The 16,541-nt window shown below is 29.7% G+C and overlaps 1 protein-coding gene across 1 annotated transcript; it reads left to right on the forward strand.

Annotated features, from left to right (window-relative positions):
- Positions 1-2,482: 2,482 nt before the first annotated feature.
- Positions 2,483-3,016, forward strand: LOC139874631 (uncharacterized). Its single transcript, XM_071862035.1, has one exon. The coding sequence runs from the start codon at positions 2,483-2,485 to the stop codon at positions 3,014-3,016; it is 534 nt and encodes a 177-aa protein (XP_071718136.1).
- Positions 3,017-16,541: the final 13,525 nt, after the last annotated feature.

The raw sequence follows: 16,541 nt of genomic DNA on the forward strand, positions 1-16,541 counted from the left end.
ACTTTTTCACATCACCGATATTCATATCTTTATCCATATTCCTATGTGTTTATCATCAATTTATATCATATACATATCCACTTTAATGATCGGATCGAAAGGATATCCGATGAATCAGATATCCATTGTCATCTCTACTTCTGATGCTCTTCTTTTACAGAATTTTTCGTCATGATTGAGCGGGATGGTGTAAGAGAAGGGAATAGAACACAGACACATTTTTTATACCAGATTTGAAGAAAAAGTGATTCTCTGAAGTTGCTTTTATTGCTTTTGATGGATGTTTGGTAGGAATACAACCAATCGTGAGCCAACAAAATATAACAATTTGAAAGTTTAAATATTTGTTAATTAAGTTAGGAACTGAGTAATATGTTGTGGCCTTGTGGGTGCACTATCTAATCTCAAAAGTTTTGGCCACTTCTTGCCAATTAAAAACTAGAATAACCCCCACCATGCATCATCCATTTCTGCTATATATATATATATATATATATATATATATATATATATATATATATATATATATATATATATATATATATATATATAGTTTTAGTGTGTTGGCACGTATAAAGTGTTGATATATTGTCTTATTGTACATTCTTATATGATTATCATAAAATTATAATGGTTATTGATTAATGATTAAGAATTAAACTTTATAACATGTTGCCACTTTACTAGATGCTATTGGGTGAAAGATCATTGCTTACCTATCATAATGCATTTTTAAAAAGAATAAAACATCATCAATCATAATCATCAATAGTATTATATAGTATTATATAGCATAAACAATACTATCCTATATTACACTGTGGGAGAAATATTCATTTGAATGATTCAATAGACTAATGAGAGCGCGACATGTGACGCAAAAATCACATGTGATTAAAGAAAAAAAAATTCAAAATTTTTTTTTTTCAAAATTTTTTTTTATTTTCAATTTTTTTACAATCACATGTGATTTACCTGCACAATCACATGTGATTGAATTGTACAATCACATGTGATTGGGTTTACAATCACTTGTGATTAACATGAAGAATCACAAAAGAATGTAAAAAAAAAAAAATTTTGAAATTTTTTTTTCCTAATCACATGTGATTTTCGCGCCATATATCGCGCTCTAATTGGTCCCTTGAATTTCAAGCAAATTAATGGATGCAATGGATTTCAACTCTACACTGTGATACGTTGTGTTATTAACATTTATCGGTTATGATTGTGAAAACATCTTCATCCTTTTATAAAATGTGATGAAGTGCGCACCTTAAAAATACACTCAGTGGTGTGCTAAAAACAAACATTTGAATTATAATTACTTTTTTTTTTTATATATATAATTTTCGTTATTGTTGCCAAAGAAAAAGTATTTATATGTACGTACTTCTCTTTAATTATCTATCTTGAATATGTATGATAATCTTTTTCTAGGATTTAGGCATGTGAAGCCATTAGATGATAGCTACACATGCTCATAACAAATTTTCATTGAAGGAGAAAATATTTGGGTTTCTATATTGAAAGTTGCTATGATTTGGGCTTGTTTGGTACATCTTATATAGTATCCGATAACCTTATTTTTCTACCATATTTTAAGCATTATTTCTTACAATCTTTTTTGGAGAACAATAAGTAACTAGATAAATATATGAAAGTGACATGTATAATCACAAACCAAACACTTTCTTCAAGTGAAAGTTTTGTTTCTTTTAAACTCTAGAAGGGTACTATAAATGCCTTGATATCAATTTTGTTTGTCACCTTACATTAAACATAGATTGATGTTTATATAATAGGTGGTCATGTTTCTATCATATTTTATAATTAGATGAACGAAGTAAGATTGATGTTTATATAATAGTTGGTTAATATGTGGACAAACAAGGAGTTACTTAGATGAACGAACATTCGGGGGAAAGGTTAACCTTAATCAAATCGGTCCTCTCAAGTTTACCGTTGTACTACTTCTCACTCTTTCGAGCTCCTACATGCGCCATCAACCTTCTTGAAAGTATGCTTCGTAAGTTCTTTTGGGGCGGGTCGGGTGAATCTAATATTAATAAAATGGCATGGGTAAAATGGGACGATATTCTAGTTCCATATGAGGCGGGGAAGGGGGGGGGGGGGGGGGGGGGGGGGGGGGTTGAACATAGGTTCTTTAAAAGCAAAAAACCTTGCTCTACTCTCCAAATGGTGGTGGCGTTTTCGGGTTGAACATGATGCTTTTTGGGTTAAAATAATCAAAAGTATTTATGGGCGGGAAGGGGGGTTGGGTTTATCTCCTAATAATCGTTCGTGCTCTATTTGGTTTTATATCATCAGGGTGGGGTCTAGCCTATCAAAACTTGGCATATCTTTCAATACTTCATTTGTCCGTGAAATTGGTAATGGTTTGGGCATAATTTTTTGGAAAGATCTTTGGATAGGTAACCACAGGTTCAAGGATCTCTTCCCGAGATTATATCAGCTAGAGATGTCCAAGGATGCAAGAGTTGGTGATCGAGTTTTTAAAGGCGTCGATGGTGTAGGTTTCAACTGGAATTGGTCAAGACCGGTCAGTGGAAGAAACCTTGACGAGCTGTCCCTGCTTCAATCCATGCTACAATCGATCCAGTTCAGCAACAGTGTTATAGACTCATGGAAGTGGTTATGGGATGGCAGCGGTAGTTTCAAGAGTAGTGAAATGTCGGCTCGCATTGACGAAAAAATCCTAAACAATTCCTTTCGTGATCAAGAGACTATTCGCAATAAATACGTTCCAAAAAAGATCGAGGTATTTGCTTGGAGATCGTCTCGCAAAAGGATACCAACCCGAGTTGAGCTAGATAAAAAATCGATCGACCTCGACTCGGTACGGTGTCCAATTTGTGATGATGACCTCGAAACGGTAGATCATGCAATGGTATTTTGTAAAAATGCATCGGAAGTATGGTCGAAAGTCTTTGATTGGTGGAACCTAAATGTGGTTAACATATTCTCTGTTGAAGAAATCTTCAAGAATACATAGCCTCTTCCGAGCTCGAGTAAGAATGGCGTCATTTGGCAAGCGGTCAAGTTGATTTGTGGGTACTTGATTTGGAAGAATCGTAATCGTAAAGTTTTCGGTAAAAAGTCATCCCCGAGTGAGTTGATCTTCAATGAGATTCAATGCAAAAGTTATGAATGGATATGTACGAGATCAAATAGAAGCAAGCTCGATTGGCACATATGGGTATCTAACCCTGCTTCGTGTTGCATCACCTCTAGACGAACAGGGATAGGTTAAACATCCTTAATAGATTGTTTCCTTCGAGTTTGTGATGTTGTTTCGTGTCTTGTACAGTTTGTTTCGCATCAGGTTGTTTCGTAGCTCTAGTTCTAGAATTGTAAATAGCTGCTAGTTTGGTTTGTTCGTGCCCTGTACAATCTGTATGTATGTTTTCGCAGTTGTCATTCATAAGTTATAAAATTTTTGCTGCTTTTCTAAAAAAAAAAAAAAAAGTAATCATTGCACACAAAAAAAAGTTAATAAAAACCACTTGTGTAGAGAAACATATGAAAAGTAAGATGCAACTTCTAATCAAATGAGTATATTTGATTTACACGTTTCATACTATATATACGTGTAAAATTTATGTTGGTTAAGATCATGTTCTAGAAATTTTGAAAAGTTTATACTCCGTATTATGTTTGCCAACTCTTAATCTAAGATAAATAATCTAGTGTCCTAATATTATGAAACTCTTAAAAAAAAAAAAAAAAAAAAAAAAAAAAAAAAAAAAAAAAAAAAAAACTTATTTTAAGCCTTTTCCTAATATTCACCACATTTGTCGATTTTGACTCTTAAAAGTTTTACCTTTTCAACTATAACTTCAAATTTTCGATTTATAAATTATACTCCGTATTACATATAAATAAATAAACTAGTAAAATGACCCGTAAAATCACGTGTTTAATTAAACGAAACAGTTTAATGATATGTTTTGGGTATCAAACGAATGTAAATCCTAAAGTCATTTAGTTTAATGACTCGTGGAACCACATATTCCGACGAAGCAAGTAGTCGTTGTTTATACAAACATATTGATGTACATAACTTGGTAAGAAAAAATGAACTAAATTTATTCTCCCACTACCATCTTTCAATTTTCATTACAATTACTATTTTTCTTGTCATAAAAGCCTACATTACAACCTTTTTATTGAGACATGTATTTCCTATACATACGTAACGTAATTAATCCCGTAAAAAAAACTCATATTTGACTAATAATAATATATAATTATAATATATAATTATAATTATAATAATAAATAATAATAATAAAATTTGCTTAAAAATTGAGTATTTAAATTTTTAATAATAATTATTAGTAATAACAAATGCCTTTTGATATTTTTTTTATAAATTAAAATACAATTATAATATGAAGGTTGTGCAATATGCTTAAAAGTTTCTACATGTATTTACGGAGTGTTTTGTAAAAGATTGTACAATTTATTTTAAGCTCTGTTCCAGAGATTTTTTCGGAAAGAAGAGAAGTGAAATGAAAGGGAATGAAGTAAATCCTTCCAATTTGAGAAGAAACACTTGAAATAAAATTACACTGAATAATCTCTTCAATTCCTTTCATTTCTCTCCAAACTAAAACTCATGAACACCAAATCTTTAAACTTTCTTTCCACTTCATTTCTCTTCTCTCTAAAATTAAACTTGGGAAGAAAGCCTTAAAGTTTGTATATATGATCATGGGAGTGTTTTATCATAAGATTGTACATAATGCTTCAAATATTGTACATATGGGCATGGGGGTGTTTACCATAAGATTGTACATAATGTTTTAAATATTGTACATATGGTCATGGAGATATTTTATAATAAAGTTGTACAATTGCTTCATATATTTTACATTTAATAATGTTTTTATTAAATACAATTAATTAGTGAATGACAACATCATAGGAGGCTTACAAAATTTTCTATTTATTTTTTAATTTTTTTAAACTTAATTCTTATTTATGACATCATCATTATAGAGATTTATTAGATACTATAGATATATATACTACTTGATGAAACATGAAAGTATTATCAACAAAAACAAATTTAGAATTCAAACCTATTCATATAGTATTCATCAAATATTATATAACACAAACTAAAATATTTAAGCTAAAATTAAAACATGACATCATTATGAAATTAATGAAGTATTATTATATAAAGAGTAAATTATTAAAAAAATTCATTGTGAATGCTCTTAGACCACAACGAGCTCCTCCTCAAGGCAACACATACTCGTACCCTTTAGCACGCCATGAGCACCAACCTGTCTTCATTTCCTCTCATCCACTTCGTGATAATGCTTGTGCTGTTTGAGAACGAAGTGCAATTAAAGTATATCTGGTACCTTTTGCATAATAATTGTATACTGTATTACAACAATTAATTAATATAGTGAATTCAATCTTTTTAAGAATGGTATTATGAATAACAATGTTTTTTTCTTAGTTTTTCTTTAAAAAAAAATATGCTAATATGACGATCCACTCTAGAAAGAAATGGATGTCATGGTTATAAGTGACCTTGAATTATCAGTTGTTATAAAATGTTCTTTTATCACTTTCATTTATAATAAGTTATTCATTAGTATACTATCAAACAAAATTATGTCAAACAAAATTATGTCATAGAGATTATTTTTATCTTCATATAGTTTCATGTTATACATATGTATCTCAAATGATTAGTTTAGAGAAAGTGACTACCATAAATTAAAAAGGGCGAAGCATATTATGTGAGTAATATAGGATTGATAAGTGGCAAATAGGCTTTGCAAGAATCTTGAATCTTAAGTTGCTTTGCATAGTTCCCACTTATCAAAGCATTAACCACTTAGTGGGTTGATTTAAACATTAATTAATGATAATGGTATATGTTAATGATCTAAAATAATTGATATTTAATTCACAATTATCACTAATTATTTCTTCTTTTGTTTCATAATAATTGTCTCCTAATAACAATATACAGTATAAATTTATAATAGATTGATTAATTGTCAATTCTTCTTTTATATAAATTAAGTCTGGTAGAAAGATGTTGAAAATTTAATGATTAAGAGTAATAAATAAGGCTAAAATAAGAGGTTTAATGATTTTTATTAGTTATTTCTAGTACTCCATCTGTTCCAAAAAAAATTATTTACTTTACTATATTGGTTTGTCTCAAAAATATCGTCTCTTACTTTAAATGATAATAAATGATCACTTAATTTTCAATTAAACCATTTTTATAATTAAAAATGTAATATTTAATATAGAAACAAATTTACTAATTACTTTTTATAATAACTTTTTTAACTTAAACTAAATCGTTTAATTAATGATATAATAGATAACTCATAAAATAAACTTCAAATGGGTGTGGTCAAGAATGGTTACGGGGCGAACTAGAGACGAGCTTAATAGGTTGGAGACGACCTTAGCATCGATGGTAATGTGTCCGGAAAAAGAAGACTCTTGGTTTTGGAAGCTAAGTGGTGGAGGTAACTTCTCTACTCATTAGCTAACTAACCTTTTATTATGTAAACTTTATCCGTCAAGGGCGAACGTGTCGGCTACAATGAAAAACAATCTAGTTCCAAAAAAAGTGGGAATTTTTGTGTGGAGAGCGAAACGGGAAAGACTTCCGTCTTGCTTGAACTTGATAAAAGGGGTATTGACTTACATATAACGACCCGTCCTAATCCATCTGGACGAATACATTACATTTGGTTACATCGCGAGGTACTTGACCTCTATATGATACATTTTACAAACAATGCATTCGTTTTTAAAAGACAAACTTTCATTTCATCGAAAGTTGACATGCATGTATACCATTTCATTATATATCTAAACTATAAATGACTTGATAATATTCTTGATGAACTCAACGACTCGAATGCAACGTCTTTTAAAATATGTCATGAATGACTCCAAGTAATATCTCTAAATTAAGCAAATGCACAGCGGAAGATTTCTTTCATACCTGAGAATAAACATGCTTTCAAGTGTCAACCAAAAGGTTGGTGAGTTCATTAGTTTATCATAATTAATCATTTCCATAATTTTAATAGACCACAAGATTTCCTTTATTCAATAATCATACACTCGCAAGTGTTTAAAATTCATTCATATGGATTGAACACCTGGTAACCGACATTAACAAAATGCATCTAGAATATCCACATATATAAATATCGAAGTACTAAAGCAGTTCAAATTCTCTGACTGGGGCGTGTCAAAGCCCATAGATCTATCTTTAGGATTCGCGTCAATTGGTGGCAATTATAATAAACACCAATTCTTAGGCTACCAAGTTCAACAAGGGCGATAACAGGTATAACAATTCAACCATAGAATGTAGTTTCGATTACTTGTGTCTATTTCGTAAAACATTTATAAAAGCAGCGCATGTATTCTCAGTCCCAAAAATATATATTGCAAAAGTATTTAAAAAGGGAGCAAATAAAACTCACGATACGATATTTTGTAGTAAAAATATGCATACGACATAACTGAACAATGCAAGGTTGGCCTCGGATTCACGAACCTATATCATTTGTATATTTGTTAATACACACGATCGTAATCGAATAAATTTATATGTTATTATTAGTGATGTAGTTGTTATATTTAAAAATTTATAAGTTTTATTATTTATTTATATATTTTCATTTTACCTATAGAATTATTAATATAGTTAAGTTATATGTATTGAATATATTTTATATAAGAAATCTTTATTTTTATACTTATAACCTTAACAACGTCATTAAAACTTTGATAATAATGATATAGATAGTATTGATAAATATAATATTGTAAAAATGATAGAAATAATAGTTTTTATAAAATTTCAATAATTATATGATAATACTAATATTTAATGTCAAATGTTAATTACAATGTTAACAATAATAATACTTAATAATATTAATAATAATAATGATAATATTACTAATAATACTTTATGTTAAAAAAAATAATAATAATAATAATAATAATAATAATAATAATAATAATAATAATAATAATAATAATAATAATAATAATAATAATAATACTAATAATTATAAAATAATACTAATACTGATATTAATAGTAATAATTTGTATCATTTATATCCAAGATTTCTATATTTATAATCTTAACAATATCATTAAAACTTTTATATTCATAGTCATAAAAATTATAACCTTAGTGTTAAATTTCTAAACTAATGACCAAGGCTTCTATAACATTAATTCGTAATCTTAATCATAATAATAACAGTAATACTTATATTAATAATAGTCTTATAAAAATTAATAATAATGGTAATAATAAAAATATTTAGTGATAATACTAGTAATGATAATAATAATAATAATAATAATATTAGTAATAATAACAATTATATTATTAATCTTTGTGTATATAATAACAACAATAAGTAATAATAACAATAATAATAATAATCACAACAATAATAATAATAATAATAATAATAATAATAATAATAATAATAATAATAATAATAATAACTTAAAAATAAGAACTACCTCATAAAAATCGGTCCAAAAAAACAAATATAGTGACCATGCCATGACTCGAACCCGAGACCTCTCGCTCACCCGCAACACTCCCAAACTATCACACCATCTGTTGTTTTTCTATTTTAATACTCCTTTCATAAATATATAACCGGTATTATTACAGTGTCTTCTTCTTCATCTTCCATTTTCAATTTCAATTCAACAACCATCCATTTAAGTTACCAGGTTAGTTTAAGTTTTAAAATAGATACAGAAACATTTAGAAAGTGCTGAATTTACTTAGCAACGTTTTTAAAAAAAAAATTATATTAAAGCAGCTTCAGTTGCTGTTCGAGAAAACATAAAAAAAAAAAATTCAACTTTGATTTATAAATCGTTTTAGGTAAAATTTATAACAGGAAAAACATTGCATTTCATTCCTATAAACATCTTGAATTGTCAATTAAACTCAATTCATCACCGAAGGTTCGAATTTCAACTAAGAACAAAGTTTGACTTTTCTTAAATTAAACTTTGACCTTGAAATTCATTTTCGTTTTATCGAATTACAATCTGAAATTGTGCGTATACAATCATGATATGAATAAGAAAAGATTTGAATAATTACTTTTCCTCAATTTGCTCCGAATTAGATCAAGTGCTAAATGGTTTTTGGATGTCGTAACAGGAAGAAAAAAAATAAATAAAAAAATCTGATTTCTTTATAAATTCGCAGAAGTGAATCATATGGTATGGTTTGGTTGATAATTGATATTAATAATTGAAGCATCGAATGGTTTGGTGTAGAGAACATGAAGTGATCGAATACTTCCATGTAAAGTCGATGTGTCTGGTATCACGGGTATAACAGATTCAGTGGATAGATAGAAACAAATAAAAGGAAGTCTGATAGTGATATAAATAAATACACATCACGCGTAATATATCAGTATTTATATTTATATATTAGTATCTATATTTATTTATATATCTGATATATTATAATAAATCTTAATCTTAATAATTAATAAATATATTAATATTATTAATACTTTTAATATTATATATAATGATAAAAAAAATATAGTAATAATAATAAAAATAACAATACTTTAATAGTAATGATAATATTATTCTTAAGGATAATGATAATAATGATAATAGTATTATTATAACAAATTTCTATTACACATAATTATTTACATAAACTGAAATATTATGAATTTCTATATATCATCTTTATAACTTACTTCTATTTTAATATCCATATATATAATTATGAATAAAAATGTTATATATTACATATATGAATCTACAATTATATATATCTATTCGTTATTAACTTTGTTAAGAAAATAAACGAGTATTTCTAGATAATGTAATCCAAGCTTCTAAAATACTACATATGTAACTATTATATAACAAGTTTTTATTACATAAATAAATAGATTAAGTATACATATATACATTCATTTAATAAAGTAGAATCATATAATATGTAAGTCATAATGGTTTCCAGTTTTTAATTTATAGTTTAATCGTGAATCGCAGGGTTAAGCCTAATGGATAGCCAAACGCATGAAATCATTTAAATGCAACATATTCATTTGCTTATCATTTCGTCGTCCATTAAATATCATAAAAACTAATTAGTTAACATATCAAGACACACGACGAATCATTGTAAAGCATGCATCGAAAATTAAGCAGGAACCTCCATTAACTTTTGTCTAGTTCTTATTAACTGACGCTTTGTTCTAACATGTAAATCACCTTACCATTTATTCCAAATATTGTTAAAAGAAAAGTTTTCTCAAATCAACGTGAGTCTCACGACAGAGACTTACTATAATATCACAATACTTATGATATTGATAAATGCTAACAAAATTTTTGTTAATTAAATCATTTGACATATCTATCAATTTCGTCGATGAATATATTAACATATAAGGAAACAGATACGTTTAATGTAGAGTATTATACATTTAATATTTTGTTAATGTTTTCAAGTTATAATATCTATACATATATATACATATATACTCATATCCAATTATATAATGGTTCGTGAATCGTCGGAATAGTCCAAAGTTAAATTTTTCCATGTAAACAGTTCAAATTTTTTTTTTGTGACTCAACATTATAGACTTTGCTTATCATGTCGAAATCATATAAAGATTAAGTTTAAATTTGGTCAAAAATTTCCGGGTCGTCACAGTACCTACCCGTTAAAGAAATTTCGTCCCGAAATTTGAGTGTGGTTGTCATGTGAAATGTCCCGTTCTTATTGATTAAAAACGTTCCATATTAATTGATTTCGTTGCGAGGTTTTGACCTCTATATGAGACGTTTTTCAAAGACTGCATTCATTTTTAAAACAAACCATAACCTTTATTTCATAAATAAAGGTTTAAAAAGCTTTACGTAGATTATCAAATAATGATAATCTAAAATATCCTGTTTACACACGACCATTACATAATGATTTACAATACAAATATGTTACATCGAAATCAGTTTCTTGAATGCAGTTTTTACACAATATCATACAAACATGGACTCCAAATCTTGTCCTTATTTTAGTATGCAACAGCGGAAGCTCTTAGTATTCACCTGAGAATAAACATGCTTTAAACGTCAACAAAAATGTCGGTGAGTTATAGGTTTAACCTATATATATATATATATCAAATCGTAACATTAGACCACAAGATTTCATATTTCAATACACATCCCATACATAGAGATAAAAATCATTCATATGGTGAACACCTGGTAACCGACATTAACAAGATGCATATATAAGAATATCCCCATCATTCCGGGACACCCTTCGGATATGATATTAATTTCGAAGTACTAAAGCATCCGGTACTTTGGATGGGGTTTGTTAGGCCCAATAGATCTATCTTTAGGATTCGCGTCAATTAGGGTGTCTGTTCCCTAATTCTTAGATTACCAGACTTAATAAAAAGGGGCATATTCGATTTTGATAATTCAACCATAGAATGTAGTTTCACGTACTTGTGTCTATTTTGTAAATCATTTATAAAACCTGCATGTATTCTCATCCCAAAAATATTAGATTTTAAAAGTGGGACTATAACTCACTTTCACAGATTTTTACTTCGTCGAAAAGTAAGACTTGGCCACTGGTTGATTCACGAACCTATAACAATATATACATATATATCAAAGTATGTTCAAAATATATTTACAACACTTTTAATATATTTTGATGTTTTAAGTTTATTAAGTCAGCTGTCCTCGTTAGTAACCTACAACTAGTTGTCCACAGTTAGATGTACAGAAATAAATCGATAAATATTATCTTGAATCAATCCATGACCCAGTGTATACGTATCTCAGTATTGATCACAACTCAAACTATATATATTTTGGAATCAACCTCAACCCTGTATAGCTAACTCCAACATTCACATATAGAGTGTCTATGGTTGTTCCGAAATATATATAGATGTGTCGACATGATAGGTCGAAACATTGTATACGTGTCTATGGTATCTCAAGATTACATAATATACAATACAAGTTGATTAATTTATTGTTGGAATAGATTTGTTACCAATTTTCACGTAGCTAAAATGAGAAAAATTATCCAATCTTGTCTTGCCCATAAATTCTTTATTTTAAATCCGTTTTGAGTGAATCAAATTGCTATGGTTTCATATTGAACTCTATTTTATGAATCTAAACAGAAAAAGTATAGGTTCATAGTCGAAAAAATAAGTTACAAGTCGTTTTTGTAAAGGTAGTCATTTCAGTCGAAAGAACGACGTCTAGATGACCATTTTAGAAAACATACTTCCACTTTGAGTTTAACCATAATTTTTAGATATAGTTTCATGTTCATAATAAAAATCATTTTCTCAGAATAACAACTTTTAAATCAAAGTTTATCATAGTTTTTAATTAACTAACCCAAAACATCCCGCGGTGTTACTACGACGGCGTAAATCCGGTTTTACGGTGTTTTTCGTGTTTCCAGGTTTTAAATCATTAAGTTAGCATATCATATAGATATAGAACATGTGTTTAGTTAATTTTAAAAGTCAAGTTAGAAGGATTAACTTTTATTTGCGAATAAGTTTAGAATTAACTAAAATATGTTCTAGTGATTACAAGTTTAAACCTTCGAATAAGATAGCTTTATATGTATGAATCGAATGATGTTATGAACATCATTACTACCTCAAGTTCCTTGGATAAACCTACTGGAAATGAGAAAAATAGATCTAGCTTCAAAGGATCCTTGGATGGCTTGAAAGTTCTTGAAGCATAATCATGACACGAAAACAATTTCAAGTAAGATTTCCACTCGAAATAAGATTGTTATAGTTATAGAAATTGAATTAAAGTTTGAATATGATTATTACCTTGTATTAGAAATATAACCTACTATAAGTAACAAAGGTTTCTTGATCTTGGATGATTACTTGGAATGGATTTAGAAAACTTGAAAGTAAACTTGCAATCTTGGAAGTATTCTTGATTTTATGAAACTAGAACTTTTGGAATTTATGAAGAACACTTAGAACTTGAAGATAGAACTTGAGAGGGATCAATTAGATGAAGAAAATTGAAGAATGAAAGTGTTTGTAGGTGTTTTTGGTCGTTGGTGTATGGATTAGATATAAAGGATATGTAATTTTGTTTTCATGTAAATAAGTCATGAATGATTACTCATATTTTTGTAATTTTATGAGATATTTCATGCTAGTTGCCAAATGATGGTTCCCACATGTGTTAGGTGACTCACATGGGCTGCTAAGAGCTAATAATTGGAGTGTATATACCAATAGTACATACATCTAAAAGCTGTGTATTGTACGAGTACGAATACGGGTGCATACGAGTAGAATTGTTGATGAAACTGAATGAGGATGTAATTGTAAGCATTTTTGTTAAGTAGAAGTATTTTGATAAGTGTCTTTAAGTCTTTCAAAAGTGTATGAATACATATTAAAACACTACATGTATATACATTTTAACTGAGTCGTTAAGTCATCGTTAGTCGTTACATGTAAATGTTGTTTTGAAACCTTTAGGTTAACGATCTTGTTGAATGTTGTTAACCCATTGTTTATTATAACAAATGAGATGTTAAATTGTTATATTATCATGATATTATGATATATAATATATCTTAGTATGATGTATATACAGTTAAATGTCGTTACAACGATAATCGTTACATATATGTCTCGTTTCGAAATCATTAAGTTAGTAGTCTTATTTTTACATATGTATTGAATTGTTAATACACTTAATAATATATTTAATTATCATTTAACATAATTAACCAAGTGTATCAATATCTTAATATGATTCATATGTACCTAGTAAGACGTTGTTATAATGATAATCGTTATATATATCGTTTTCGAGTTTCTTAAATTAATAGTCTCATTTTTATGTATATAACTCATTGTTAAAATACCTAATAAGATACATACTTATAATAAAATAATGTTAACTATATATATAACCATATATATGTCATCGTATAGTTTTTACAAGTTTTAACGTTCGTGAATCACCGGTCAACTTGGGTGGTCAATTGTCTATATGAAACCTATTTCAATTAATCAAGTCTTAACAAGTTTGATTGCTTAACATGTTGGAAACACTTAATCATGTAAATAAAAATTTCATTTAATATATATATAAACATGGAAAAGTTCGGGTCACTACAGTACCTACCCGTTAAATAAATTTCGTCCCGAAATTTTAAGCAGTTGGAGGTGTTGACGTATCTTCTGGAAATAAATGCGGGTATTTCTTCTTCATCTGATCTTCTCATTCCCAGGTGAACTCGGGTCCTCTACGAGCATTCCATCGAACCTTAACAATTGGTATCTTGTTTTGCTTAAGTCTTTTAACCTCACGATCCATTATTTCGACGGGTTCTTCGATAAATTGAAATTTTTCGTTGATTTGGATTTCATCAAACGGAATAGTGAAATCTTCTTTAGCAAAACATTTCTTCAAATTCGAGACGTGGAAAGTGTTATGTACAGCCGCGAGTTGTTGAGGTAACTCAAGTCGGTAAGCTACTGGTCCGACACGATCAATAATCTTGAATGGTCCAATATACCTTGGATTTAATTTCCCTCGTTTACCAAATCGAACAACGCTTTTCCAAGGTGCAACTTTAAGCATGATCATCTCTCTAATTTCAAATTCTATATCTTTTTTTTAATGTTAACGTAGCTCTTTTGTCGACTTTGGGCAGTTTTCAACCGTTGTTGAATTTGGATGATCTTATCGGTAGTTTCTTGTATTATCTCCGGACCCGTAATCTGTCTATCCCCCACTTCACTCCAACAAATCGGAGACCTGCACTTTCTACCATAAAGTGATTCAAACGGCGCCATCTCAATGCTTGAATGGTAGCTGTTGTTGTAGGAAAATTCTGCTAACGGTAGATGTCGATCCCAACTGTTTTCGAAATCAATAACACATGCTCGTAACATGTCTTCAAGCATTTGTATTGTCCTTTCGCTCTGCCCATCAGTTTGTGGATGATAGGCAGTACTCATGTCTAGACGAGTTCCTAATGCTTGCTGTAATGTCTGCCAGAATCTTGAAATAAATCTGCCATCCCTATCAGAGATAATAGAGATTGGTATTCCATGTCTGGAGACGACTTCCTTCAAATACAATCATGCTAACTTCTCCATCTTGTCATCTTCTCTTATTGGCAGGAAGTGTGCTGATTTGGTGAGACGATAAACTATTACCCAAATAGTATCAAAACCACTTGCAGTCCTTGGTAATTTAGTGATGAAATCTATGGTAATGTTTTCCCATTTTCATTCCGGGATTTCGGGTAGTTGAAGTAGACCTGATGGTTTCTGATGCTCAGCTTTGACCTTAGAACACGTCAACACTCTCCTACGTATTTAGCAACATCGGCTTTCATACCCGGCCACCAAAAATGTTTCTTGAGATCCTTGTACATCTTCCCCGTTCCAGGATGTATTGAGTATCTGGTTTTATGAGCTTCTCTAAGTACCATTTCTCTCATATCTTCAAATTTTGGTACCCAAATCCTTTCAGCCCTATACCGGGTTCCGTCTTCCCGAATATTAAGATGCTTCTCCGATCCTTTGGGTATTTCATCCTTTAAATTTCCCTCTTTTAAAACTCCTTGTTGCGCCTCCTTTATTTGAGTAGTAAGGTTAGTGTGAATCATTATATTCATAGATTTTACTCGAATGGGTTCTCTGTCCTTTCTGCTCAAGGCGTCGGCTACCACATTTGCCTTCCCCGGGTGGTAACGAATCTCAAAGTCGTAATCATTCAACAATTCAATCCACCTACGCTGCCTCATATTCAGTTGTTTCTGATTAAATATGTGTTGAAGACTTTTGTGGTCGGTATATATAATACTTTTGACCCCATATAAGTAGTGCCTCCAAGTCTTTAATGCAAAAACAACCGCGCCTAATTCCAAATCATGCGTCGTATAATTTTGCTCGTGAATCTTCAATTGTCTAGACACATAAGCAATCACCTTCGTTCGTTGCAATAATACACAACCGAGACCTTGCTTTGATGCGTCACAATAAATCACAAAATCATCATTCCCTTCAGGCAATGACAATATAGGTGCCGTAGTTAGCTTTTTCTTCAATAACTAAAACGCTTTCTCTTGTTCATCCTTCCATTCAAATTTCTTCCCTTTATGCGTTAATGCAGTCAAGGGTTTTGCTATTCTGGAAAAGTCTTGGATGAACCTTCTGTAGTAACCAGCTAGTCCTAAAAACTGGCGTATGTGTTTCGGAGTTTTCGGGGTTTCCCACTTTTCAACAGTTTCTATCTTTGCCGGATCCACCTTAATACCTTTTTTGTTCACTATGTGACCGAGGAATTGAACTTCTTCCAACCAAAATGCACACTTTGAAAATTTAGCGTACAATTCTTCCTTCCTCAATACTTCTAACACCTTTCTCAAATGTTCAC

Source organism: Rutidosis leptorrhynchoides, chromosome 11 (genome assembly GCF_046630445.1).
Source record: "Rutidosis leptorrhynchoides isolate AG116_Rl617_1_P2 chromosome 11, CSIRO_AGI_Rlap_v1, whole genome shotgun sequence".
NCBI classification, from domain to species: domain Eukaryota; kingdom Viridiplantae; phylum Streptophyta; class Magnoliopsida; order Asterales; family Asteraceae; genus Rutidosis; species Rutidosis leptorrhynchoides.

Excerpts from the sequence above, each read along its gene's own strand:
- LOC139874631 (XM_071862035.1), top strand. The coding sequence starts at position 2,483 with ATGTCCAAGGATGCAAGAGTTGGTGATCGAGTTTTTAAAGGCGTCGAT.